General features: G+C 36.9%; 2 protein-coding genes across 2 annotated transcripts in view; one reads left to right on the top strand and one right to left on the bottom strand.

The window, feature by feature from the left end:
- Window positions 1-10595: 10595 nt before the first annotated feature.
- The window catches only part of LOC136240356 (von Willebrand factor A domain-containing protein 8-like), a 64888-nt gene continuing 48849 nt past the window's right edge, over window positions 10596-26634 (bottom strand). The window contains exons 8-47 of the mRNA XM_066031308.1: window positions 21696-21860; window positions 21596-21645; window positions 20799-20910; window positions 20654-20749; window positions 20520-20597; window positions 20277-20465; window positions 19722-19960; window positions 18763-18876; window positions 18533-18713; window positions 18396-18473; window positions 18187-18302; window positions 18006-18106; window positions 17849-17958; window positions 17713-17784; window positions 17578-17654; window positions 17456-17531; window positions 17273-17408; window positions 17047-17219; window positions 16846-16998; window positions 16647-16798; window positions 15990-16086; window positions 15794-15932; window positions 15554-15741; window positions 15299-15406; window positions 15159-15229; window positions 14813-14941; window positions 14500-14731; window positions 14253-14446; window positions 14064-14201; window positions 13962-14016; window positions 13810-13863; window positions 13532-13696; window positions 12483-12529; window positions 12324-12432; window positions 12212-12274; window positions 12096-12158; window positions 11850-12008; window positions 11709-11807; window positions 11146-11384; window positions 10596-10791 (exon numbers count right to left, since the gene is read on the bottom strand). Coding sequence (XP_065887380.1) covers window positions 10692-10791; window positions 11146-11384; window positions 11709-11807; window positions 11850-12008; window positions 12096-12158; window positions 12212-12274; window positions 12324-12432; window positions 12483-12529; window positions 13532-13696; window positions 13810-13863; window positions 13962-14016; window positions 14064-14201; window positions 14253-14446; window positions 14500-14731; window positions 14813-14941; window positions 15159-15229; window positions 15299-15406; window positions 15554-15741; window positions 15794-15932; window positions 15990-16086; window positions 16647-16798; window positions 16846-16998; window positions 17047-17219; window positions 17273-17408; window positions 17456-17531; window positions 17578-17654; window positions 17713-17784; window positions 17849-17958; window positions 18006-18106; window positions 18187-18302; window positions 18396-18473; window positions 18533-18713; window positions 18763-18876; window positions 19722-19960; window positions 20277-20465; window positions 20520-20597; window positions 20654-20749; window positions 20799-20910; window positions 21596-21645; window positions 21696-21860 — 4917 coding nt within the window. The 3' untranslated portion in view covers window positions 10596-10691. The remainder of the gene's footprint in view (window positions 10792-11145; window positions 11385-11708; window positions 11808-11849; window positions 12009-12095; window positions 12159-12211; window positions 12275-12323; window positions 12433-12482; window positions 12530-13531; window positions 13697-13809; window positions 13864-13961; window positions 14017-14063; window positions 14202-14252; window positions 14447-14499; window positions 14732-14812; window positions 14942-15158; window positions 15230-15298; window positions 15407-15553; window positions 15742-15793; window positions 15933-15989; window positions 16087-16646; window positions 16799-16845; window positions 16999-17046; window positions 17220-17272; window positions 17409-17455; window positions 17532-17577; window positions 17655-17712; window positions 17785-17848; window positions 17959-18005; window positions 18107-18186; window positions 18303-18395; window positions 18474-18532; window positions 18714-18762; window positions 18877-19721; window positions 19961-20276; window positions 20466-20519; window positions 20598-20653; window positions 20750-20798; window positions 20911-21595; window positions 21646-21695; window positions 21861-26634) is intronic.
- On the top strand, window positions 22465-24946 carry LOC136240688 (uncharacterized). The gene is made up of 9 exons (XM_066031710.1): window positions 22465-22570; window positions 22620-22784; window positions 22872-23086; window positions 23144-23188; window positions 23235-23297; window positions 23341-23391; window positions 23447-23533; window positions 23815-23889; window positions 24010-24946. The coding sequence occupies exons 1-9, from the start codon at window positions 22519-22521 to the stop codon at window positions 24427-24429; spliced, it is 1173 nt and encodes a 390-aa protein (XP_065887782.1). The 5' UTR covers window positions 22465-22518; the 3' UTR covers window positions 24430-24946.

Below are 26634 nucleotides of genomic sequence, written 5' to 3'. Positions count from 1 at the left end.
GTCTGACATGTTTACAAGGTTTGCAATCAATTGCTAGCTACTGTAACAACTTACAAGGGCTCAACTTAATTGGCATTTCACAAGTAGATCAGATAAGGTACAATTTTGGAACGTGTTGAGTTGTATGAGACTGACCCACTTGGCAGTGGACATACATATTACAGAGCCAAGTACTGCTGATGAGAAAGACAAAATGATTAAGCTATATCAAAATTTAGTTACTTGGGTAGCAATTGAATTACATGGCTTAGATTGGTATTGGGACCACCTTGAATACAATGGGTGGTCTATTTTAGTTGTGCACATTCCATTCCCTGAATCCTGCTTCATACTTTGCATTGAGCCTATAGGTATGCAGGGTGTTTTCAATACCTGTAAGAATTTAAAGTATCTTATTTGTCAACATCCTAGGGGAGAAATGCTTTTAACAGCGAATTGCTACAGTTTACAAGAGTTATGCTTCCACTCAGAAACAATTGATATTCCTGAAATATTCATGAGTACAATATCAGCTCATGGTGGACTGGTACACGTGGTGTTAGATGTGAATTCTGTGACCAGTGAAGGTATTACTGCTCTTATAATGAACTCTCCTAATCTTCTAACATTTCATATTTATGTGAAGTGCATTGAAGGACTTGATCAAGAAAACCTTCAACTTACTCTTAAAGAAACATTTCATAACAGAAAATTGTTTACTATGGGAGATTACAAACTAGAGAAAGAGCCTTACTATGAATATGAACAGCGCACAAACTTACTGTCTTTTTGGGATTGTTCTTTTTATGGTGGGAGTACAGTGTGCAGTACCCCTGAAAAGACTGACATACCTACCACTGCTGACTTTAATACTGATGTCATTAAAGATTTTGACTTACATTGGTAATCTTTTGGCCTTACTGTTTATCAACTGGCTATTTTAATTTAGTATTAATCAATTATAATTATTACGTCAAGGAAAACCACTTTATAGTTGTGTATATGCTACATGCTAAGCATGCATGCATGCATTTTAATGTCAACATTCCATCCTTTATTTGTGTTGTATATTAATGCGTTCTGAATTATTTACTACTTTTTATGCAAGCTATGACAGCCTTAGTATGTTTAGTGACGTAGCTACTTGGCTATAATACATTATGGGTTGTAGACATTTACTTTCACGTCTATTTATTTCTACACACCGCTTTAAGGTTGCAAAGTAATGGATTAAGGTCAGTGATCATGATGAGATGTTGCCAGGCAGTATATACCATAATGGCCATGACTCATTTTTTGGTTGGTGCATTTTATTAATGTTGTTTCTTGTCATGTTTTTGGTACTTATTTTGAATGCAACTAAACACTTAGCTATATAATTAACTTATTTAAAATCAGTATGTTAAAAGTTATTAATTTAGGGATCCAAGCGATAAAAAGTAGTGAAACATGAGGTAGCTATACAGCGTAGCTTGGTGAGAAAGCCCCTACATTGACACGTTATAATGGTTAATGCTAAATTAGAGATTTTTCCCACCAAGCTATACTGTAATACCATTATTCATTCTATTAGGGTGACTGCTGTATTAGAGCATCTCAAGTCAGCCCTTTCACCTAGCTACCAAGGGGGCATGTCACAATATTACATATTTTCACTGTGCTAGCATTACAAACCAGCTAGACCAAGTGTGGTCATTGTGATGGATTGTTAAGAGATGAGGTCTCCATGTTCGATTGTTATAAATCAACCAAGATCAGTAATGGACATGATTTTGAACCTATTATAAAGTTGCAGGTATCTACCAAGCGCAAGTGCTTTAAAATAGTTTGCAGTCTCTAAATATCTATGCTGCTCAAGAAGTGTTGATATGGAAAATTAATGCCTTGATATGGTTTCATTGCATGAAGAAGACGATGGCTAGCCTGATCGAAGATAAAAGGAAAGACAAGGTGCAGAGGGCACACACATGTTAGAACCCAAAAAGGAACATGCCACTGGTGAGTTTTGTTGTTGTGGCATAAAATGGTGGCTGTGTGCTGCTTTGTTTGGCTCCAGTCTTGTGACTGGTCAGGCTGGCAGATAAAAATTCAAGGTTTGGTGATTTTTCAAAATTGTATATCTGCATGGCTACTTGTAAGTGTTTTCTTGTTTTTAAAGCTGTATTTGATGTTAGGATGGACTAACATTATTCTATAAGGTGATTTTCATCACATAAGAGATGTCTCTTTGATGATTTTTAAAGGTAGCATTTTAGGCGACAGGTGTCTTTTTGAGGGATCCCTAGTTAAATAGTACCACTGTATTGTTTGATTTGTGGCTGTTGGCCTCCCATGCATAGTGCCTGTCTGCAGCAAACTTGCACCTTTCCTTTGTCATTATGGTGAAATGTCATGTATAATTTTTATTTATTTTTAATCAGCCAGACCCTCCAGGGGTATAGCACTGGTGTACAATTACAAATCAATTTACAATGAATTAATTAGTGGTTGCCACTTTTACTTCTACACTATCTGATCCAATTATCACATCATCAAGTCTATTCCAATCTGGTATACTGTTCTTGGTAGGGAGGAGTACTTATATACATCAATTCTTGGTTGGTAGGGTATATACTAGTTTAAGGTTGTGTGCTCAACACAGATGATCTCATGGGAGCGGTATGATTAATAACTCATGTAACGTTGTAGTTCAAATTAATTGTAAACATGATTTACAGCACTGCATGTTTTAATAGATTTATCAAACAGTATTGTAGTAGTGTTTGCCCCTAAAATGGTGCATGCTGCCTTTATAAAATCATCTTAGAGACATTTTACAAGATGAAAATTACCTTTATGGAATAATATTAATCCATCTAACATCAAATAATTATAGCATTAAAAACAACAGATGACCAGGTATAAAATTTTAAAAAGAATTGGCCAAACAGTCAAAACGCAAGCAGAAAAATGGGTATTTTCAGTTGCAGTGCAATTATTCATAATGCAGAAAATGGCAATTATTGGTAACGTACTTTGATACAAGTAAGGAATTGGGATGGGCAGTGTTGACAAAATTTACTACCAGGTGTTTGTGTAGCTCCAAAAGAGGAGCAGTTTTGTGTAGGAGTACTGAGATGATAAAATTTGGTGTAACAAATAGTTGAGCACAGAAGAAATGGAGTGTTTATAGTTGCTTGTATCCCAAGCTGTCTTACCAAATCAGCAACATTAGCAAAAGCTGGTTTGATAAGCTAAATCTGTTGGTAGATGCTGGATTTATGCAGTGCTTTGGAGATGTTTGTGCTGTGTTCTCTGTGTTTTTCCATTTTGGTATAGTAACAAAACACAGTAAATATAGAAAATAAATGTAGCAATGGATTCTAAAGCGCATTTAAATGAAATAGCTACTTTAGCTTTACATTGGATCCTCACCTTATATTTATCTGCAACACTAAAAGTGACCATTCAATTAGAGTATTTTGTTGCCTTATTGGTGTACACCCTCCTGTACTACTAAACTGTGTAAACAGTCAGTTGTGACAATAAGCTACAGTTAAAACGCTGCTTGAAGGTTCTTAGTTTACTAATTTGTTAAGATGCCTTACTGTAGTTATACTGATAGTAAAGTGTCAGTAAACTTAAGTATATGGAACATAATTATTTTACTAAGTTTTAAACTCTCAGTAAAACATCAGTGAATGCGGGTTTACTGAAAAACTACTAAAATAACAAACAATTAACTGTTCCATATACTGGGGATATACCACTATAGTAAACTAAGATACTTCAAGCAGTGAAATAGGCAAGCATGTGTTTTCAAGCAGCTTTGGCATCTTCTGTGACTAGCTTGAAAATGTACCAGATTTGTTTTGTGATCATTATTTTGAAGTTGTGAAAAACTGTTGATAGCTACCAATAAAACATCCAAGTTTAACCACATGCAACTCTTTATTAATTATCAGGATCATACCCAGGGGGGTTCCAGGGGTGTCAGAATTGGATTTTGCACAGTGTCTTGGAACATTAAGAAACTGAAAATTCCTGTTTTTACCATTAGATATCTATCATGAAACAGGTTAAACTTTATCTTAGTTAACGATGATTTATTACATGATAGTAACATCAATAATAATATCTATCATGAACTATATAATCTGAGTGAAAAATAGAGATAATCTAATAAAGCAGTCAGGCAATATTAACTACTCTAATAGAACAATCACTTATATCACCTGCTGTGGAAAGCCCTTTTCAAATTAAAATTCCTGTGTATGCAGGTTGATATGATCCTATCATAAGTCTTAATGCGGCATTTCTCGATACTTTTAAATAGGCGATAAACCTGGTTTTGTCATACTGGGTCACATATGAGAAGTGTACATATGAAAGATATGGCTTGGTGTACAATAATATACTGCAATAAGCTTGCTAACAAAATTGTGTCTTGAGTAAAAATGTTTAGAAACTATAGGATCTAGTAGTAGAAGTCTACAATGGCATCTAACTAAGGCATACTGATAAGGTTATTATATCAAGTAACAAGTCTATTGTATATGAAATATCAAAACTGCTCAGCACTACTTTGACATTAGGTTTGTTGTGTGGGCCGGTTATGGCCACAGCTATCAATCCATACCACTAAATCATTCATTGTAGCCATATACAGCTTCCTATAGAACCATGGTAGGTTGGCGGTTATCATAACAAGTGTGTCACCATTAGGACAGTTGGAACTATCCTATGAAGGATTGTTCAAGTAGCTTACAATTGATCATTGTTAACAATGGACTCACAACAATAATGTGAACCCAAAAAAGGAAGAATGAGAAGATAATTCAAAAATGTTCAAGTCTGGTAGTACTAGATAGTACATAAGTTTAGTACAAATTGTAGAAGCTCGGAAGATTTGTGATTTGTCAGATAAATACTTACCAATCTGTGTAACTTTCCGTCACTCAAAGTATACAATTACTATTTCACATCAGGCAAGAACTTAAATGCTTAATGGTTCTTAGCAGTGTTCTCAGAGTTTCATCATCACCCTCATTCACATGTACAGCAACTTGTATCAGGGAAAAATTATCTAATCCAAAACAGCCAAGCTGTAAAAAAAGAGTGCGGCCCTGAGAAAGGCTATGGTGAAAAAAGATGTGAAATCTAAGGTGGCAGGCCAAGAAATGGCTGTGATGGTAGGTTAATGGTAAAAATTTTAATAACGACAATTCAGGTGAATTTTGTGCCAAGACCAAGCGGCACCAAATTCACTGAATTGTTGTTATTAAAATTTTTACCATTAACCTACCATCACAGCCATTTCTTGGCCGCCACCTTAGATTTCACATCTTTTTTCACCATAGCCTTTCTCAGGGCCGCACTCTTTTTTTACAGCTTGGCTGTTTTGGATTAGATTTCACTTCTTTTCGTATTTGTATACCCTAAAGCCAGCCTATGGCCGGCTTTAGGGCTTTTTAACCTGTCATTTTTTTCTTTACTACAGGAAGAAGAAAAGATGAAGCAGGGTGATTTCTTTGTAGCTGACCTCTCTGCAAGGTGATCCTTCTAGCTGATATCTCTACCGGATGACTTGTTTGTAGCTGAACTCTCTAAAAGGTAACTTCTTCTAGCTGAACTCTCTACAGGATGACTTGTTTCTAGCTGATCTCTCTACAGGGTGACTTGTTGCATAGCTGAACTCTCTACAGGGTGATTTGTTTGTAGCTGAACTCTCTACAAGGTAACTTTTTCTAGCTGATCTTTCTACAGGGTGATTTGTTTGTAGCTGAATTCTCTACAGGTGATTTGTTTGCAACTGAACTCTTTTACATGGTGGTTTCTTTGTAGCTGAACTCTCTACAAAGTGACTTCTTCTAGCTGATCTATCTACAGGATGACTTGTTTCTAACTGAACTCTCTACAGTGTGATCTGTTCATAGCGGAACTTTCTACTGGGTGATTTGTTTGCAGCTAAACTCTTTGCATGATTGTTTCTTTGTAAAAAAACTTTCTACAAGGTAACTTCTTCTAGCTGATCTCTCTACAGGATGACTTTTTTCTAACTGAACTCTGATCTGTTCATAGCAGAACTTTCTACTGGGTAATTTGTTTGCAGCTAAATTCTTTGCATGATTGTTTCTTTGTAACTGAACTCTCTACAAGGTAACTTCTTCTAGCTGATCTCTCTACAGGGCAATTTGTTTGTAGCTGAATTCTCTACAGAGTGATTTATTTGAGCTGAACTCTCTACATGATGGCTTCTTTGTAGCTGAACTCTCTATTAGGTACCTTTTTCTAGCTGATCTGACTACTGGGTGACTTGTTTGTAGCTGAATTTCCTACAGAATAACTTGCAATGTAATATAACTGAGTAAATTATAAATGCAGCTGAATGCTTTATTAGGGTGACTGTTCTATTAGAGTATCTCGATCTCACATTTGCTGCACGTAGTTGCCTTTCGAACAGTGATTTGTAATCTGATTCTTCTGTACTACTGCAAGGACTTTCTATGATGATTATTCCAGCTACATACTGATTTTCAGCTCGTTGCTCTAAGCGGTTTGCCTGGTAGACACGAAAATTAATAGTTTTTTTATTCATAAAAATCGATCGCGTAATTTTGACACAGGTTGGGTTTTGTGTCATATCTCCATGGTCTTTATCCCGACTCCTTTCAAACTACAAAAAGGCACTCCTACGATGGTTGCTCCATCTACATATCAATTTTCAACTGATTCCTCCTAGGGGTTTACCCTGTAGGCGTGACAGACCTTCGACCTTATTTTACGCAAATAATCGGTCATACCTCCGTGAATGTTCATCGGATTCCTACCAAAGTTGGTACAGAGATCCGCCTTAATGAGCCCTTTAAGTGTGCCAAATTTCAGCCCAATCCGAGCACGCATTCGTGTTTTATGGCGAATTTTGCGAAGTGTGCGAAATGAAGATGAAGAAGAAAAAAACGAAGAAATTAAAACGAAATTGTGTTCGCTCGTATCTCGGAAATGGCTGGAGCGATTGTCTTCAAATTTGGTATGTAGACTCCCCTAACTGGGCGGCACGTCTCTGGTAAATTTGGTTCCAATCGGATAAGGGATCACAGAGCTACATAGGTGTGAAAATTGCGTTTTCTTTCTTCCTGTTAATATACTCACGGTGTGGCGCGCCGACTTCTTGGGCCGTACGACACACTACCGTGTGTCTTGATGTCCCAGATAACTTTATGAGTTCAGTTTCAGCCCATGGGTACATGTTTTTCTGCCTGTAGTGTCACTGTCAGTTGCAATTGTATTAGTGTGTTTACAGAAAACTCTCTCTAACATTATGTACTGGAGATCATTGTGAGAATGGCGGGGAAACATTGACACTTTTGACAGAAGAGGAGTTTTAAAGCAAAGTATCATAATTGAAAAATATTTTAATGTGGGTGGCTTTAGTGTTACAAAAAAAAATCACGTGCACTGAAAACTCCATTCCTTGGATACACAGACCTTCGGTTGCTATGACTATGTAGGGTTGGGAAGTATGTCAATTAATAATCGCCAGCAATAACGCCTACACAAGTGCTCACAATACCATTATTGCATGTATTTTGCCTTCGCAATATTATCGTATAGGCAATGTTTAACACATTTCACAATAATTATCACAGTGATAATCTATTTCGTGTCTCTTCTAGGCCTCATATTTGATACAGTTCATGCATATTATTGCTAAACTATGTCAATTGGTTAACTAGTTAGCATACTTAGCAAGGAATTTGTGTTTGTAAACTAATTCTCAGTGAGTATACGTACAAGCTGTCATATAAACTTTTCAAACTATATAATTATATGTGACCGGGCCTGTGGGCACAAACTACACCCCATAACACTAAAGGTCATATCTCAGTATTGAAACAGAATATTTACATTCTGTAACTTGTATTATAAAGCCAATTGAACGCTTACTAAGAGCTGAAATTTACATTGCCATAGCTCAATGGTATAGGTATTAATAGTTGTGAGCAATGAAGTTTAAAAAGTAGCCAAAAATCATGTGCCCACGCCCTATTTTCGCAGGCGTGGTCACATATGTGGCTGTCTTTCAATTTTCACATGCAATATTGCAATAACCGCATTAAATGACTCATGCAATAATCACGTGACAAACTCAATATCACCCAACCCTATCCAGAATCAGGGTATTTCTGTATATTGCATGATGATTCCTGTCCAGGAGATATTTAAATTATCATACATGTAGTAAATAGGTAGTGCTGTTGTATCTTAAGTAGTTATAGTTTTAGTTGCTTGTAAGTAGTTCTCTAGTTCTTGTTGCTTGCAAAAACACTATCAATTACTGAAATGTGATCATGAAGTGGCTATCTACTTAATTTTCAGCTATTTTCCACCCATTATTCAGCATTAAAAGCAAATTAAAGTACAAGAAGCGCCTCTGCAATGTGTTACCATTAATCAAACCTATGTAGAATAATGGAGAAAGAAAATGGGACACAAAAGAGGACAATGGTATGTCCATGATGCGTGCATTGTAGCTGCTGTGGTTGGTGAAAAGGCGCATCTCAGGTTGAAGGCTTCAACTGGAGACATACCTTTTCACCAACTTGAAGCAACATCAAACAGTGAGTGAAGAAATCAAGTCTGTAGCCTTAATTAACCATAGTCAAAATATGCTTGGTTGAAGGCATCAGTCAGTCAGATATTCTAGCTTGCTGGAGGGTTTGGGGTGACAATGGGGTCGCTCTGAAGACATTTTGGTTTTGATTATGCCTAACCAATACTGCCAAAGTGTTGTGAAAGAGAAGTGAGGCTAGTTTTAGGGTGTTTATTTTTGGGCAGGAAAACTCAAACCTTCATGATCTCTACAGTACTATCATACTGCATGACAGTAGGCATGAGGCTATTATGCTCATAAAATTGAGCATTATGTTTTTGAGTAGTGCTCAAAAGATCACCTATTATGTTTATGAGAAATGTCTATTCCCACCACCATATTTAGTCAAAAATGTCAGTTTATTAACTGTATTAGACTTAATTGATGTTTAGCTTCAATAGTGTATTGTTCTTTCAGCTTGTTTCTATACATTAGAGTATTTTTATACCATATAATTCCATGACTGTTCTACTAGACTTTCTGACTGCTCTATTAGAGTATCTTAAGTTTGTAATTGTACATACCTGTACAAAAATTAGCTTTATAGTGGCTTCAAAAATGCCAGGTCAGCAGTGCTTGATTTCCACATCCCTCATTGCTGATTATAATTATATAGTCAATATTTAGTATTACTAAAGTCTGTAGCTATTACTAATCTAGTTTATTCATTAGTGTAACATGATGATTAGTTTTATGGTTTGTGGTATCATACAGTACGATAGTTACTGTATAGTAGGGACCACAAAGGAGTAGGCGTGGCCCACGAAATAAGATCACCCAAAAAACAGCCTCAATTTCCCCTGACGACAGTATTGCTTAGGTAAAACTAAGCCCAAAACAGCTTTCAGATCGACCCGAAACTCTTTCAACAAGTTGCTATGGAATTTTTAAAAAAATTATTTAACAGAATTTTCTAGTGACTGGCTGACTGATGCCTTCAGACAAGTGTAACTTGATAACGGCTAAGGCTACAGGCTTGATTTTTTCACTGTTCGATGTCGCTTCGGCCTGACAGGTGCCTTTTGGCATACTGCTGTACTTACAATGCATTCTTCATGGACTTGCCAGTGTCCTCCTTTGTGTCCTCGATTTGGCGATAGCACGTGATGGCTTCCCTTCGTAACGGAAATCGTCCATATTTGTCATAGTGGCTATTTTGATAGCAGAGGTGCTTTTCAAATTTGTGCTGCTGTGTAATGGGGTGAACATACCTGACAACGAAGCGTAATGGATACTTCACTTTTCAGACAATAATTGATATAACTGGGGTGCGCAACACAATTTCTTTCTTTTGGTATGCGTGGATTGCAGAGGTTGCTTTTTGAACAGTTCTTGATACGAAATGCTGCGTAGTGGGCTGAACATAGCTGACAACAAAGCGTAATGGATACTTCACTTCCAGACGATAATTGGGGCACACGGCACCATTTCAGATGCGGTATACATGGATTCACCAGTCATAATAATTATTTACAAAAAAAGTTTAAAAACAAGTACACAGGAATTTTCAACTAGAGTAGGGACCATAGCACATTGATAAAAAGAACTGAAACAAGCTGGAGTAGTGTACAATATTTAATCATAGTAAAAGAATAAGAAGTGTTATATCCCTATTGTGCATTTCCATCATGGTATCTCGAGCACAGTAGATAACACTTCTTATTGTTTTACTATGATTTAATATTGTACACTACTCCAGCTTGTTTGAGTTTTTTTATCAATGTGATATGGTCCCTACTCTAGTTGAAAATTCCAAATTTTTCTGTTTACTTGTAATAGATTTAAGTAGCAAATGTAGTTTTGTACATGTATGTACAGTTCTATTAAAACTCATCGACCACTATACATGTTGTAGTACAAAATGATTGATATTACCAAATATGGCAATACTAATATCACGATAGGTATATGCAGTGAAACTTTTTAATGACATATCTACAATTCAGCATGCCCCTAGCTGCCTATAACAGATCAAAGCAATCTGTTAAATTTTTCACTTATTAAACACTGTAATTAGTTAAAATAAATATAAATGTTTCTTAGTTCATAGTAAATAAATACAATAAAAATAAATTATTCACTAAGAGAGAGTTGAAGTAAATATTTGCTGTAGTATTTGAGGTAAATCTGCAGCGTCCATACATATAAAGGCTCTTCCAGCTGGTAAGCACTTCTTTAATCTAAACACACACAAGTACAAAGTATGATTACAGTTCATGCACTCAATGAAAAACTCATGATCTTATCTTGAAGTAGATACCATAATTTTAATTTTTTTATACAAAAAGTTCTTGTGATTTTGTGTAACAATACTTTCATATGATTTACACTAAATAAATTTTTCTGTGACTGCTCAATTAGAATATCGTTGATCTTTGCAGCCCCAATACATAGCTACAGTGGTAAAAAAAAAACTAGCAACATTTTGGCTAGTAGCTATAAGTTTGCTGCATGTGTAAGAAATATTTGTAGAATTTTACATATGAAATTTACAATAAAACAAAAGAAAATTATGCTATGCAACTTTCACTAACTGTTCAGCCTGATCTCCAAGTGATCCAATGAAAACAGCAAAGGTATTTACTTTGGGATCAGAGTTCAACAACTTAGCAAACTCATCAGGATTGATGTTGTATCTGCTAAAATTTGCATCACTCAAAACAACAACAAAATATTCATCAGCTGGTTCTTTGGTGATCTCTTTGATGGCTACTTTAGTAGCTGGTAATGTATTATCTCCAGGCCAACAATACTGAGAATGAGCATGCATTGTCTGTGGGTAGAAACCAATTTTCAATTCACATTACAACATAAACATCGGCCAATTCACAAAATTTAATAGCATTGCAGGCCTGCAGGAAACTGTCATTTTAAAGTAGGTAAACTACATACTACACACCACTGACAATGAAGACTTATTGTTTGTTCTACAATGCTGTGTTTTAGCTGTAATTGCCAGCGATGGGAACCAAAATTGTTGATGTGGCTGGGGAAAACAGCAACACGGATGAAAAACTATAACCAAACTTATGTTTCCCTGTTTATATGCATTCTTCATATTAGATTATTAATAAATTGAACCAAGTTGCCACCTAACCTTCAAGACATCTAATCTTTCTTTGTCATTTGTAGGAGGAGCAGAAGACTTGACAAACTGTATATCTTCAGCATCCCCAGAATGACCCACAATATCCAACTAGAGTGATATTACAAACAAATCTGGCTCTGCAAAATTCACCTTAAATTTGTCATGATGTTTGTTAAACCCTTCTAAGATCATCAGGGTAGCTTCTAATGTTCTTTCCAATCTGCCATCCAGTCCATTAAACCTGTACATACTTCCACTAACATCAACAACAAGTCTGAAACATTTTGGTAACAGTTGAGGTGAGCCAAACTAAAGAAGAAAATCAATCATCATTTATACAGAAGCTATGTGTATTAGCAAAGAGAATCGTAATTGAAAAAAAAATGGTAGTCTTACCTCGGGCTGTTTTTCACCTCTTCGTTTGTAAATTGCTCTTTCACCAGTTAATCCTTCGATCAGCTGCACACATAAACACTATTTTGAAACAGTATGCTGATATTATCATGATGTACCTTGCCGTCATCCAGATCCCCAGATGTTTGATGTTTGATCCATTGTCTCTCTAATCCTTTAGACTATACTCAGGGTGAGTAAAAACAGAAATGTTTTGAATGACAAGTATACCTGCACATTGTTTAAGATCAGTTGAATGGAATTGATTTGCTTGTTGACTTTGGACAAAAACTGTTCATACAGTTTAGCATCATGTTCGCTCATTTGGATTTCCCTTAGCCTGCACAAGAAGATGCACACATTCATTACATCAGTTAGGTAAATACTTACTTTGCTTTAAAAGCCTTCTGTCCCATTTCTCTGGCTGCCTTCTTTACCTAAAATGTTTTGGTGGGCAATATATTCAAAACAAGTAAACAAAAATTTGGAATTTTCAACTATAGTAGGGACCATAGCGCATCAATACAAAGTACTGAAACAAGCTGGGGTGGTTCACGATATTAAATCACAGTAAAACAATAAGAAGTGTTATATCCCTACTGTGCTCAAGATACCATAATGGAAGTGCACAGTAGGGATATAACACTTCTTATTGTTTTACTGTGATTTAATATCGTGCACTACTCCAGCTTGTTTCAGTACTTTTTTAATCGATGTGCTATGGTCCCTACTGCATGTAGTTAAAAATTTGTACTTGTTTGTTAGCTTTTTTGTAAAATAAAATTAATATGACTGGTGAACCCACGTGTACCGTATCAAAAGAAAAAAATGGCATTGTGTGCCCCAACTATCAATTATCGTCTGAAAAATCAGACTTCATTGTCAGCTATGTTCAACTCATTACAAGGCATTACAAATCAAGAACTGTTTGAAAAGCACCTCTGCAATCATAGTAGCCATTATGAAAACTATGGACGATTTCTGTTACAAAGGGAAGCCATCATGCACTACCGCTAAATCGACACCTTTTGCTGTCAAAAGATGAATGGGATACAAAGCAGGACACTGATAAGTCCATGAAGAATGTATCGGTATGCCAAAAGGTACGTGAAGCAATGTCGAACAGTGAAAAAATCAAGCCTGTAGCCTTAGCTATTATCGAGTTACGCTTGTCTGAAGGCATCAGTCAGTTACTCAGTCAGTCCGTCACTAGAAAATTCTGTTTAATAAATATTTTTAAAAATTTCATAGCAACTTGTTGAAAACATTTCAGGTCGATTTGAAGGCTCGTTTGGGCTTAGTTTTACCTAAACAATACTGCCTCATCGTCGTCAGGGAAAAGTGAGGCTGGTTTTTGGGTGATGTTTTTTCATGGGCCATGCCAAACCTTTGTGGTCCCAACGATAGTACTATATGACATTCTGCTATTCTTGTTGTACCTCATTTGGTACAGCATCTTTTTCAGCATCAGACACTTGGAACACATCATGGCCAGCATCAAGTCTGTAAGGTCCACCCTTTCCGCCCAACCCAGCAGTGTCCCTTCCTCCAGTACCACCAGCCCAAGTGTTACCTCCAACATGTGGAGCATTTGATGGGTCAACCTTAAAAGAACACGCAATATCATGTGTTCATTAGCAACAGCAGTATGATGGACATGCAGCAGTAATTATAAAATGCTTTTTCAACAAACAATTAATAGGTATTAAGGTTTCACCTTTCCATGTTTTGGCTGTGAGACATCCTTTCCACTACTCCTTTGATAACTCATCTGTATACGAATGAACATACAATACGAGAAGATTGAAATAAGCCTATCCACTAAGGTGTACACCCTATTAAAGGGATTTCAAAATCAATCATTTATACCTGTAATGCTTTGCTCAGATCCTTTCCAAGCATTTGTTTCCACTGTTTCAAAGATCTGCTCACAGTCTTGTAAATGATTGCGCACAGTAACACATTACTCACTCATGTAGAGCAAAATGTCCTGTCTCAAGTATTTGAACCAGACCTTGTCCATCAACAGTCACCACACAGTCATTACCTAACTTAGCTGCATGTAGCATAGTATTCCTCTGGTAATACGGAGTGTTTTGACTGCTCAAACTATACAGGCAAAATATTGCTTTACATAATACATACATACTACATACATACTCTTTTAGCTTGATTTCTTTCAGTGAATGTCTGGCCAAATCTATCACACTGACTCCAATATGCTTTTTATCACTGGCTGGCAGCAGTGGGTACACCACTTGTGATTCAACAGGTAATAGAACTGGTTTTCTCTCAGCAATATTAGCGTAGTTTGAAGGTGAAGTAGATGAATAGATTTTCACTTTGTTATTTGACTAAATGGAAAGAGAAAATGAATTAATAAACATTAAAATAAAACAGTATGTACTTCAAATGGCAAGCCAGTTGCTACAGCAGCCAAACTGGAAGGTGTGGCAACTATCCTGCTATATGAAGCAGGCGTGTTCTCATCCACAGTGAGTTGTAATGCATCTCCCAGATCATTGGGTTTCAATCCAGTGGTAGATGTTGCTAACACAGGTATCAGATTGGTACTTTCTATTGGTGATATACTGTCTGGTGCTGGGAGGCTAGCAGAAGACTTGTACAACAAGAAGGAACTGTATAAGCAACAACAAAATATATAGCTTACAACATATGCTGCATATACCATCAAGCACATATCAAAACAAGTGGCTTACTTGGAGGTCTCATCGAGACTGGTAGCAATCCACTGACTGTGTGAAAGCACATTGATAGAGTTTATCAGGAAAGGAACATCAAGTTTTGACATAACGTTGTTGCTGATATCAACACACAAAAACTCAGAGCTGCAAACAGTAAACAGTGCTCATTATAGATGACAACATCAGGCAATGTAATTATAGGATAGCAGATTATAATCCATGCAAAAAACATCTGGCATTGGTATGCTTAATAAAAATGTACTGGTAAAAATACTGGCCTTGTACAACTGTAACAATGCTTATACATCATATACTGTTTTGGACAATTGTGCACATACATGGTAACAAAGAACTCCCTCACCTTCCTTCTTGATAGAGTATAACTACATTATCTGCAGCTAGTTCAGTACACATGTGATACTTCGGAGGATTCTACCAGCAAACAAGAGGTAAGCATTAATATATTATAATTATAATCAAACAATTACAGCAGCTATATACCTCTTGGTCATTTCTTGTCAGCTTGCTAGCAATTTTCTTCATTAACGATTGAGTAACGATTTCACTTGCACTTCCATTCCGTGGATTTATCAGTAATAATAAGTTACTCTGTACAATAAGTACATACAACAATACACTAGTAGAGCTAATTAAAATTATGAATGTAAATAGTTCAACATTCATTACAACAAAACAGTACACACAAGATGATTCACATGGTATACATACAGTACGTTGTATAGCAGTGTGACTCACATTGACATCTTGTACTAATAGTTGACCCTCTAATTCATTACCCAGTCCAGCCAAGTTCAGTTGTGGAGACCAGATTGATGTTGGATATGGGAACACAGCAGACAGATCAATACACTGCATACTATCACTATTGCTTCTCATACTGTACACAGCAACTGGACCACGTATAGCGACATGGATGTGACCTCCTGTGTGTACAGCAGTAACATTTAATGTCCATTGTAATATTCTTTTCTGTACCTGGGCCTGTTGCAATGTTTTGTGTGTAGCTTGTTTCATGCATTGGTATAGTCCAGTGTGACTTTAACTCTGAGAAATACTTTCCTCTGTCTTCTATTCTGTCTAATGGACAGATGGTAGTATTGAGTCTATAAGGACCCTAAAAGTAGTATTTGTGTTGTGAAAACAAAATAGAAGCTATATGTATATTATTGACCTTTGTTTTCATTGGAGACTGCACTACTTTAAGACTAGTTGGAACATTTGGGCTAATGTTCCATTCTGTGACGACTTTAAGTGGTGGCAACTGATGTCTATAGAAATGAAGGAACATTTTATCAATTGTTAGTACTTGTTGGGCCAAGTGTGTGAGTACTTGTACATTTATACCAATATTACTTCAGGTACTTTAAATGTATTTGTATTCTTACATAGCAGATGTTAGTAAAACTTTGCATATTTACCATATGACCAACATCAAGCAATACACAATATCTAAGCGGTGAATAAGATTTGGCATATTTTCCTTTGTTAGTCTCACCAAACTTGCTTCATATAATGATGCTTGTACTGCTATTAATATTATTTTACTCGACCCATACCTGCTATCAAGTGTGAAAAATGTACAAGTACAGTAGACTATCGGTTATCTGGTCCCCATTGTGTCTCAGGAAATGGTAAAAGTGTTCAGATAAATGAATTGTTCAGATAACTGAAGCCCATACATTTATATACAGAGTTCTGTTGAAATACTCTAACAGAACATATGTACAATTGTACTAAAAATATTCTAATAGAACAGCCACTTTTAATTTCAGATAAACGAGGGTGCAGATAATTGTGGGTCTACTGTATATGTATACAATAAGTTTACTCTTGAGAGAGTTGTACACTGTTCAGTGAGGCTCCAACTGGAATGCCATGTTTGTGTAGAGCTTTCATCACAACTTCAAGTAGTTCATGATGATAGGAATCAAAGTCAAAAACATTTCTGACCACACTTGCAACGCCTTCACCAGGAAATTTCTGTATGGAACTAAAAATTTATTTGATTTTTATTTGATGATTTTTACCTCCAAGTGCTTCACAATGTTCACTACTTCTCTGGTGGAGTATGGATAACTTATGGATCCAGCGTCTGACATTTGCCGTAACTCTGCAAATGCCGAGACAAGCTTCTTCAAAATGTCATCAGAAACAGTAGGTCCATACTGCTTCAACATGGTCTGTTAAATGTATTCAACCAATTATTCTTCAACCAAAAAATGTTTTACCATTTCAGACTGCAAGTCAGGATTGTCTATGGCATGACAAGAGAACATGTCACCAATGGATGCAAAAAAGTCATTTCCCAAAAATGGAAACCCTGGTCGATTGGCTAACACCATCATTCTAAAATCAGGATTTCTGACAATCACTGAGTCTGAATTGCTTACTGCTGCTTGATCTATCCGGAACACATGTAATGATATAATTTTACACATATACATACGTACGTACATGGCACAATTCTTCTGCCATCAGCTAATGTTATTTCACTATTTTCAACCAAATTCTTCAGAATACAGGTGACGTGAGTGGGAGCCTTGTCTGCTTCATCAACCACAAGCACAGTACCTGACTTCACTGCACGTACCTACCAACAAATGTACCATGTCAACCTTTCTAACACATTTACAATACCAGTGGAGAGTCTTGATAAACTATTTGACCATCTCTGACTGACGGCTGAAGAGTCAATGTCTGGACAGTTGTATCTCTGGAATTGGAAGATATTTATAAATATGCATGATAATTATTCCAACCTGTGTAACTGAAGGTATTCCCTGGGAAGGTTTAAGAGATGAAGAAAATGGTCAACTAGTTTGTTCTTCCCAACTCCCTGTAAGTATTGAGTTAATAAAAACTATACACCTACTGTCAGAATTATGAAGACATACTTGGTTGCCTACTAGCAACAGGTGTTCTCCTAATATGTAATCCTTCAACATGTCTTCTAGAATCTGCAAATGCTACAAACACATATATACAGTTAATATAACCACTGTAGGTATTACTAAACAGTTGCTGCTTTACCTGCTGGTTTTCATAAAACAGAACATGGGGTACTAAAGCTTCCAAATTGTGATGAGGTTTTAACTGCATGGTAGTGTTACCAATTTTAAGAGTGTTTTCATGAATCTGACCTACAAAGAATACTATACACAAATATATTGCTGATCATATTCCTAACAAGTGATTTCATTTCCTCCATCTTTAGTAATACTCTTTGGTTTGATACCAGCTTCTCTGAGAGACTGAAGTAAAGTGGCTTTCACTGTTTGAGGGAGGAACCTACACAAAATGTACATGGCATAGTAAAGCATGTAGTTAAGACAAAATGGATTGCCACATATACAAATAGAAAAATGTACCGAAACAAACAAGCTTTGGTAACAGCCTGGAACAAATCATTCTCTTGATTGTTAACCATCCTCCTTGCTATTCTAAGCAGCTGTCTGGTAGAGAGTGAAGAAGCTAATGACTGCACCTACGTATATACAAATTTAGAAAAATTTAAGTACATATTACGATCACATTGGTTATTACAATTACGATCACATTGGTTATTACAGATACTTACCATAGGAACTTTTGACTGCCTTAAACCATGAACAAAGTGCAGCAAAGGTTCAATTCTGTCAGATGTCAGTCCAGAGACCTGATATCAATACATATCACCAATGGGTACATACACTATTGCATGAAGGTTACAATAACCTTCTTCAGTAGTACTTGTTCTTCCTCAGCAAAGCTTAATGGCTTCACATGGTGGAATAAAAACATTGATACAAACTCAGGATTAGACCAGTGGTTTGTATAATGTTGCCCACTGCTCTTACCACTCTGTGGCTTAGCTGTAGCAACAATCCGAAACTTGTCATCGATACGATAAATAAATCTGAAGCACACATGCATAATGTTATAGGGTTCATACATTGTAAATATACTTTTCAGCCATTTGCAGATCATCTAATCCAGCATGCGTCTTGGCTTCATTAAAATGTTTTGATCCAAGCAGTTTGGTACCATCAAACAAATCAATTTCTCTATCATGTATTAACCTTCAGAAATAGAAAAAAGACAACTCATGATGTGTGAGTGCATGGGTGTTTGTTGTTTTGCATGGGTGTGCATGTGTGTGTACATGTGCATGTGTGTGTGTGTATGTGTGTGTGTGTGTGTGTGTGTGTGTGTGTGTGTGTGTGTGTGTGTGTGTGTGTGTGTGTGTGTGTGTATGTGTGTGTGTGTGTGTGTGTGTGTGTGTGTGTGTGTGTGTGTGTGTGTGTGTGTGTGTGTGTGTTCGTGGTGGACACAATAACACTCCACCTTTCAAGCCAACAACAGGGATTTACAACAAGGATTTACATCGTGCATACACCATGCTGTGTACAAGGCAGACCAATTACGTAAATCTTCTACGCAATTGTCCATGGCCTATCCACCCTCTTGGGGGTCTTCTCACCTGGTCTAAATTTCAATAGCTTGTAAATAGGTTATTGAGCATCCCCTGGTTAGGTAAGGTTATTCGGTGTCCCCTGGCTGGGTGAGTGTGCAGCGTCCATGGCAGAGGTGATGTCAAGCAAGCAAAAACATGTGCATGTAGTGTGTGTGTGCACGTAGTGTGTGTGTGAACGCACATATGTACATTCCATGCACAACCATACACATTAGCAATAGATGAATTAAATGCATACAACACAATACCATTTACATATCTGTTTAATAAACAACTTATTTTATGTATCTGTTTACAAAACAGCTATTACCAAGGAAATCCATAACAAACGATCTATATACAAACAGCTATTACTAGGAAAATCCGTAAAAATTAATCATAGTACAATACTATGGTAGGTCATCTCATATAACAAAAACGACAGTACACTACCAAGTATATACTACTGACCGTTGCAACACAGCCAATGTGCCCATGTCAAGCCTATTAATTCCATCTAGCACAGCCAGTCTGCCTTTGAGTGCTGCATCAATCAATGGAGTTAGTCTCCAACTGGTGTCTCCATTGGAAAGTGTCACTCTCTGTTGACACAAGTCTCTAGCAGTCATGTCCCAGTAAACCATCACTGGCTCAGTCTCATAGCCAAGGCGATGAGCAAACTCATTAACTAATACTGTTTTACCAGTTCCCTACACAGAGTACATATTGATATGCAGCTTATACACAACATGCTAATGTAATAAGAAACTATTACATAATATATTAAAACTTTGCAGTACACTATAGAGGGATAATTTTTGTGAAGGGACATTGGAACATTTTTATGAAATGGATGTTATGTTTATAAAATAATTGTTCATGAATTGTAAATGCCTGACTAGCTAGCTGCTTTCATTTCCAAAACTCATGAACCTTTCAATTTCAGGTTTTGATTTTCAAATATATGAATATTTTGTTGTCTTCAAAAATAATGTACTGTGTAGTGTAGTAGCTTTTGTAACATACCTTCTCTCCTACAATACAGAAATCTCCAACAGAATGACTTTGGATCATTTGAGCAATCAGATTTTCACTTTGAGCTGTGGAGACAAACTCAGAGCTAGCATCACTAAGTTGTTGTTGACATCTTCCTGGAACAGGTACACTGTACTGAGCTCCTCCATCATTAAAGGCAACAGTGACCGATTCTTGAGTCTATCACATCACTAAATAATCACACAGACAGTGTTGTATAGATGGTTTGCATACCTCTGATGTTGGTGGTGTGATTGATGTAACAGATAAATTATTGCCATTGCCCTGTCTTTTATTTAATAATTGAAATCTCTATATTGCAAGAAGCATAAACACTACAACAATGTAAGTAGTTTGAAGTTTCATACTTTCATAGCATCTGAAAGCATTTCCCTCTTGCCTAGTAGTTCTGATGGAAAGGCTAAATTTAGTAATTGTGAAATATCAGTAGATGGTATAGTATTCTACAATTACAGATAAATTTTAAAAAGTTATCAAACTAAATTTAATTACCAAAATTTGAACAAGTTTGTTTAATTGATGCATTGGAAAATCCATCAGTCCATAGTGAGATGTGCCACTCAATGTTTGTAGAGTTGAACACACCGACAAGACAGAGGACAATCTGCGGAAATTAACATAATTGCAGTAAAGAAATTTTATCCAAATCACACCTGGTATACGTACGTATGTACATGCACATGCACACTCACACACACTAGGAATGCACCGATAACAATATTATCGGTCATTTTGTGGTATTGGATTAATATCGGTTATGGTTTAAGTGCCCAATACCATAACTGATACTTTGTATGATGTCATTCAATTGTTTTTCAAGATGGTAGCATACATAGCGAGTGGAGTGGACCATTATGGAAGAACATACTACAATGAATTACTTGAAAGGAGCTAGTGATTGTGATTGTAAGTACAGTTGAAAGGGCAGTAAGCCATGATGATTGATTGTCATGATTTAATGCATGATGGCCACAAAACTAACAAGCAATGCTTTTAGACATTAGCAAGTGTATGGCTTATTCAACAGCAGTGGAGATACTGGCTGTTTCTTGTTCATGTACAGCAAATAATACCTCTATTGCAAAAATATTGGTATCAGCCAGGTATTGGTCAATTTTCCACCAAAAATGTATCGGTATTGGATTGGCTGGTAAAAAGTGGTATTGGTGTCCCCCCACACAAGCGTAATGCGCACACGCACATGCATACATACATAAATGAACAAAAATAAACATACGAGTGATGCAAACACAATAAATTAACAATTGGCAGGGATGTTTGCAACGTACAATTTATCTGGCACATTAGGTGCATAACCCTTAAGAGACTCCAGCTGTTCCTAAACAAACATCCATATAACAACATACTGCATTCCAGTTCAAAGCTAACATGAAAAGGCAAGTGTGTAATGTTTCTTGCTTGAAATCGAGATCTGAGAGGTGGATCCAGTGGGTTTCCATGATAAGGAGGTACTGGTAGACCAAGTGCTATCACCCTAAACTGATCACTGACTCTTGCCAACCTCCAGAAGTCTAACGTTTCTTGACCATGTTCCTACAATATCACACATACTGCATAAGTGTATGTAGATAAAGTAATCACCATTAAAAATACACATTTTTGAATTTAGAAACTTCATAATTTTTTTTAAATTATCATATTTAATTATCTGAGATTTTCCATGAGTAAAGCCACAGTATTTAGATACAGAGATCCTTAATCAGTGCTAGGAGTCAACTGTTATATTTTGTTTGTAAAATGCATAAAAAGAAACCTTTTCATAAATCTGGTCACAAACAGTGTGAGCGATTCACTAACTACACAAAGCTGAACTGGATTATTTCTTTTGTACATGTATTTATGATTTTAGAAACCATCAAACTCCTATACATGCAGTGCAATTTTTTTCTTACATTTGTAAGAAATACAATAAAGATTATTCATTTTCTTTTAACTCTAATTGGCCAGGAATTTGACTGTTTTTTCCAATAGTGGATGTAGAGAAAAAGGAAGCCAAATTACTACCTACGGTACCGCTCAAGTGTAACTTCGCACTCGCTCGCTCACTCGCTACTCGCCAGGCAAACACTCGCTGCACGCACTTGGAAGAATTGCGAGTATCGAATACACAGTTTTGGTAAGCTTTATTTAGAATGCACTTAGTGCGCATGCGTAAGACACATACACGTTTTTGTTTTGAGCGTAGACTGTAATGGCGTCTGAAACTGGATCCGTCAGAATCGCTTCCAAAAAAGCAAAGACACGTAAGTAAAGTTGCTGAATTTGTTCATCTAGTACTTATTTTTATTTTAGCTGCTGAAAGCTACGCTTTAGTCGATTTTGTTGATGAACAGTGTTACGGAGTTGTGCCAACACAACGCATTTTACATTGTAACGTGATTGAACTCAGCCACGGAGATGATCTAACTATTCTTTGGGACGATAATAAGGAGTATTTTGCTAGATTTATCGTTGCAGGTTTGTCTTTAATTTAACATTGCACAACGGTTTGTTGTTTACTGTAGTGTAGTTTGCATATTACTTAAATTCTTTTTGTGCTCTTAGGATCCAAAACTTTTTGTGAGGCTGAGGAAGACAGGTTGTGTGAGAGTAATGACTCTGACAATGAACCAGCCATAGTTGAAGAGGACCAGCAGAGGGCTCAGGAAGATAAAGAGAATGTTTCACCAGTGAAGAAAGTAGGAAAAGGGAAAAGGAAACAGACAGGGGAGTTTCTTATAAAAACTGGAAAGCCGCCACTGAGGAGTGTTCCATTGAATGTAAGCTAAAGCATTTGTATACCTCTAAATCGTTTTGTTGTACATTTACGTACATAGGTTCGTGGCAATGCTACCATTGAAACTGAAGAAAATTTTATAGAAGTGAGAATTTTTTTTTGGTCTATGAATGTACTCAATTCACATGTAGCAATTAAATGCTTACACTGGACAGGACATTGAATTGTACAGTAGTGATCCAGAAAATGACGAGGTTAGTGTGGCATAATTTGCTTGTAAATATCATGTCTTTAAAGTTTTTCAGGTGTTGTGCGATGGTGGAGGAAGGGTTTGGAAGAGTGAATAAGGCAAGAATCTTTTTTTTGTCTGCATGCCATGTTATTTACCTTAAGTCTTTTATAGAGTTTCACGGTTCCATTTGGTGGTACAAGCAATCAGACTGGTGGCTTACAAAGCAGTGATCCCATCCATTATACTGGTGGAGTGCAGGTATGTATTTACAACAGCACATGCGCATTTACTGTCAGTATAACATTTTCACAATGTGAAAAAGCCATGCTGAGAACATGCACTGTTTCTGAAGAGGCAAACGTTAACTTTCAGGATTAAATGATGGTTCTTTTTGGTGCCAGTTTTACCTTGCAGAACATGTACGTGCTTCATTCCTTATAGCACTGTAACTTCAATGTATCACCATAATAGTAAACTATACTGACATTGTTACAGAACTACAAAAATAGCTTTGCTCATTGATTTTCTTATTATTGTAGCAGTTAGAATTTGAAAGTTTACATAAGATGATGGGTACTCTTGGTACAGCCTTGAAGCAAAATGAAGAAAAACAGGTATTTACTATCAAATACAATTCATTTTTACATGCATACATATGGTATGTATATATATATGCAATAGATATATAAACAGTAAATGTTTTATGACTGCATGAATTGTGTCTTATGCTACAGACAAAACAATACACTGAACTCAAAATGGACGTGGGGAAGACTTTCCAGGAGCTTCAAAAGACACTGTCATTTATAATGGGGAAAATGGTGAACACATCCCGTGTGGAGTCAGATGGGTTTGCAACTCCGTCCGATAGTCATGAAGCAGTACAATCTTCTAGACCAAGTGTTTTGCCTTTCAGTCTGGCTCCAGCTGTTTCCCCAACCTGTTACATTCTGGATACTGTGCCATCTACTACTTCTGTACCAAGTGTTGCTCCATTTCCCAGCTGTAATCCTACTGTAGCAATAGCTTCCACTCCTAACCCAATTGTTGCCAATCCTATGACAAGTGTTGCTTCACCTATCAGTGCCAGTATGTCACCTTTCAGCCCCACTTTCATTGAAGATACCGGACCATCCCTTGACTCGACACTATAGAACTGTCTTTTGATCCTTCATATGAGGCCGACATGGATCAGTCCATTGCTACTACACCAAACAATAACAGTGAAACTAATGCAACGCAATCTGTTGCTACTACAGAAGAAGTAAGAACATCGGAAACTGAAAACGAAGGAATTCTGAGGGCTGAGCTTGTTAGGAAGCTACGTAAGAACAGTTGCTCACGCCAAAATTTTTCAGCCAAATTAAATGAGATGCTGTTTGACAAGGACACGAGGAAGAGATCAAATGTAGCAGGCAAAATGGGAAAGATGAAATTGAATCCAATTTTAATGGACTATATCAAATCTCTGGCTTTTCAACATTTTCCCTTGGAAGAAGGTGAAAAAAAGAGCAATGAGTGGGTCCGATGTGTCATTGCTATAGATGAAAAGAACCGCCGATTGAACAAAACACCCAGGAATCCGAATGTTCTTGATTTACTTTAGTGAAGTAAAGCAATTAGAACTAGACTGTTTTAGATTTAGTATGTTATTGAACAAGGCAAGTTAAACTGTACATAAATATATTTATCTTTCTTTGAAAAATTGTGGAATTGTATTTACACATACAATAGTGTTCTTATTAGTACCCACTAGGGTTACCATTAACTTCAATCGCTTTAGGCATAACTTTGTGCAAGTGTTGTATGTACTTTGTACAAATCAGTGGGGTTAGAGACAACCAAAATTGTTCAATGCCATCCATCAATTGTTCTAGGTTTGTTGGCTTGTAACTGTTCCTCAAATATTGCTTCAAAGATCCCCAGCAGTTTTCAATTGGATTTAAATCGGGGGATTCTGCTGGGGTCTTCCACCAATAAACATTGTGAAACTTGAACAAGCGACCAATATACTTGGATGAGTGTTTCAGATCATTATCTTGTTGCAGTCGATGACCATCAGGAAAGTAAGTCTTGACAAAGGGCACTAAGCTTGACTCCAATATTTTCCCGTATCTCACTGCATTCATGATGTCTGTGAACATCACCAAACGAGTAGCCCCTCGCATTGATATTCCACCCCAGATGTGCACTTTAACTGGATGTTTTGGGCGTTGCCTAAGTGATCGACCCTCTCTCTCTTTACGAAAACAAAGATGGCCATGATTATCTAGCTGGACAGTACATTCATCTGTAAATATCACATCTTCAAACTTCTCCTGGTTGTTAATCTGAACTTGACACCATTCTTTTCTCTTTTCTTTATTGGCTTCTCTTACGAGTTGGCAATAGTGTGGGCGGGTACAAACCCATCCCAATTCTTTTCTGCAGCGCTTAATGGTCGATATAGACATGTTTGGTAAGTTAGGGAATATCCCTGCCAGCTTCTCCTTCAGTTTTCTAGCAGCTAGCTCGTCGTCGGCTCGTAAACTGTCTTCTATTGCATTCATCATGTCAGTTGTTAGTAGCCTTGGCCTTCGTGCTCTAGGGAGGTCTCTAATTGTGTGAAACTTGAGGAATTTTAGAACCAAGTATTGCAAACTATGCAGTGTTACTTCCACTTCTTCATCTTCCAGCCTTCTTTTAATATCACGAAGAGAATATCCACTGCGCCAAAGAATAATCACTCTTTTTCTAACTGCAATGCTTAATCAACCCACCCCTAAAGAATTCAATGGTGTCACGTGATAGCAAACAGAGCCGGCTCACATTGACTCACCTTCCAACAGGGACGCATGCTGTACTACGATGAAAAGAGCACAAAAACTTAACTTTGTTAGAATAGTGAACACAGTACTTGTACCACTAGCTCACGGTCGAGCAAGGCTGACTTAATTGGCGTGACTTGTACTTCACGAGCGAGTTCACAAGCGAGTACACTGTGAGGAGTATACTTGGTACTCGCAACTCGTTCGAGGGTGTCTACTTATCGTCTCGACCCGAGCGAGCGAGTGCGAAGTTACATTTGAGCGGTACCGTAGTTAGAGTTAATTAAGAAAGCATTAAGACTGAATGTAGAACAAGAGACAATGATAAAGGTCCAATGTTGTGTATTATAGTTAGTTGTATTAACATCCATTCTTGCCCACTCCAGATATCAGCTGCTTTGGCTGTCATTTATTTTTGCTTTTGTGGACGTGCTCTTTTTTACAGCCACGCTGTTTTTGCACAAAAGATTTCACTTTTTTTTGTAAATCAAATGCATTAATCAAATGCATTGATACAGTGACAGTTACCTGGGTGTGTTGAGGCTGCCCCTA

This window comes from Dysidea avara, chromosome 12 (assembly GCF_963678975.1).
Source record: "Dysidea avara chromosome 12, odDysAvar1.4, whole genome shotgun sequence".
Taxonomy (NCBI): domain Eukaryota; kingdom Metazoa; phylum Porifera; class Demospongiae; order Dictyoceratida; family Dysideidae; genus Dysidea; species Dysidea avara.
This window is presented reverse-complemented; position numbering and strand designations above follow the sequence as displayed.

What these genes read in the sequence shown, in the direction of transcription:
- LOC136240688 (XM_066031710.1), top strand. Translation starts at nt 22,519, where the DNA reads ATGGCGTCTGAAACTGGATCCGTCAGAATCGCTTCCAAAAAAGCAAAG. An exon ending in GGTTTGGAAGAGTGAATAAG is followed by an intron (nt 23,392 to 23,446) that starts GCAAGAATCTTT and finishes AGTCTTTTATAG; the next exon opens with AGTTTCACGGTTCCATTTGG. An exon ending in ATTATACTGGTGGAGTGCAG is followed by an intron (nt 23,534 to 23,814) that starts GTATGTATTTAC and finishes TTATTATTGTAG; the next exon opens with CAGTTAGAATTTGAAAGTTT.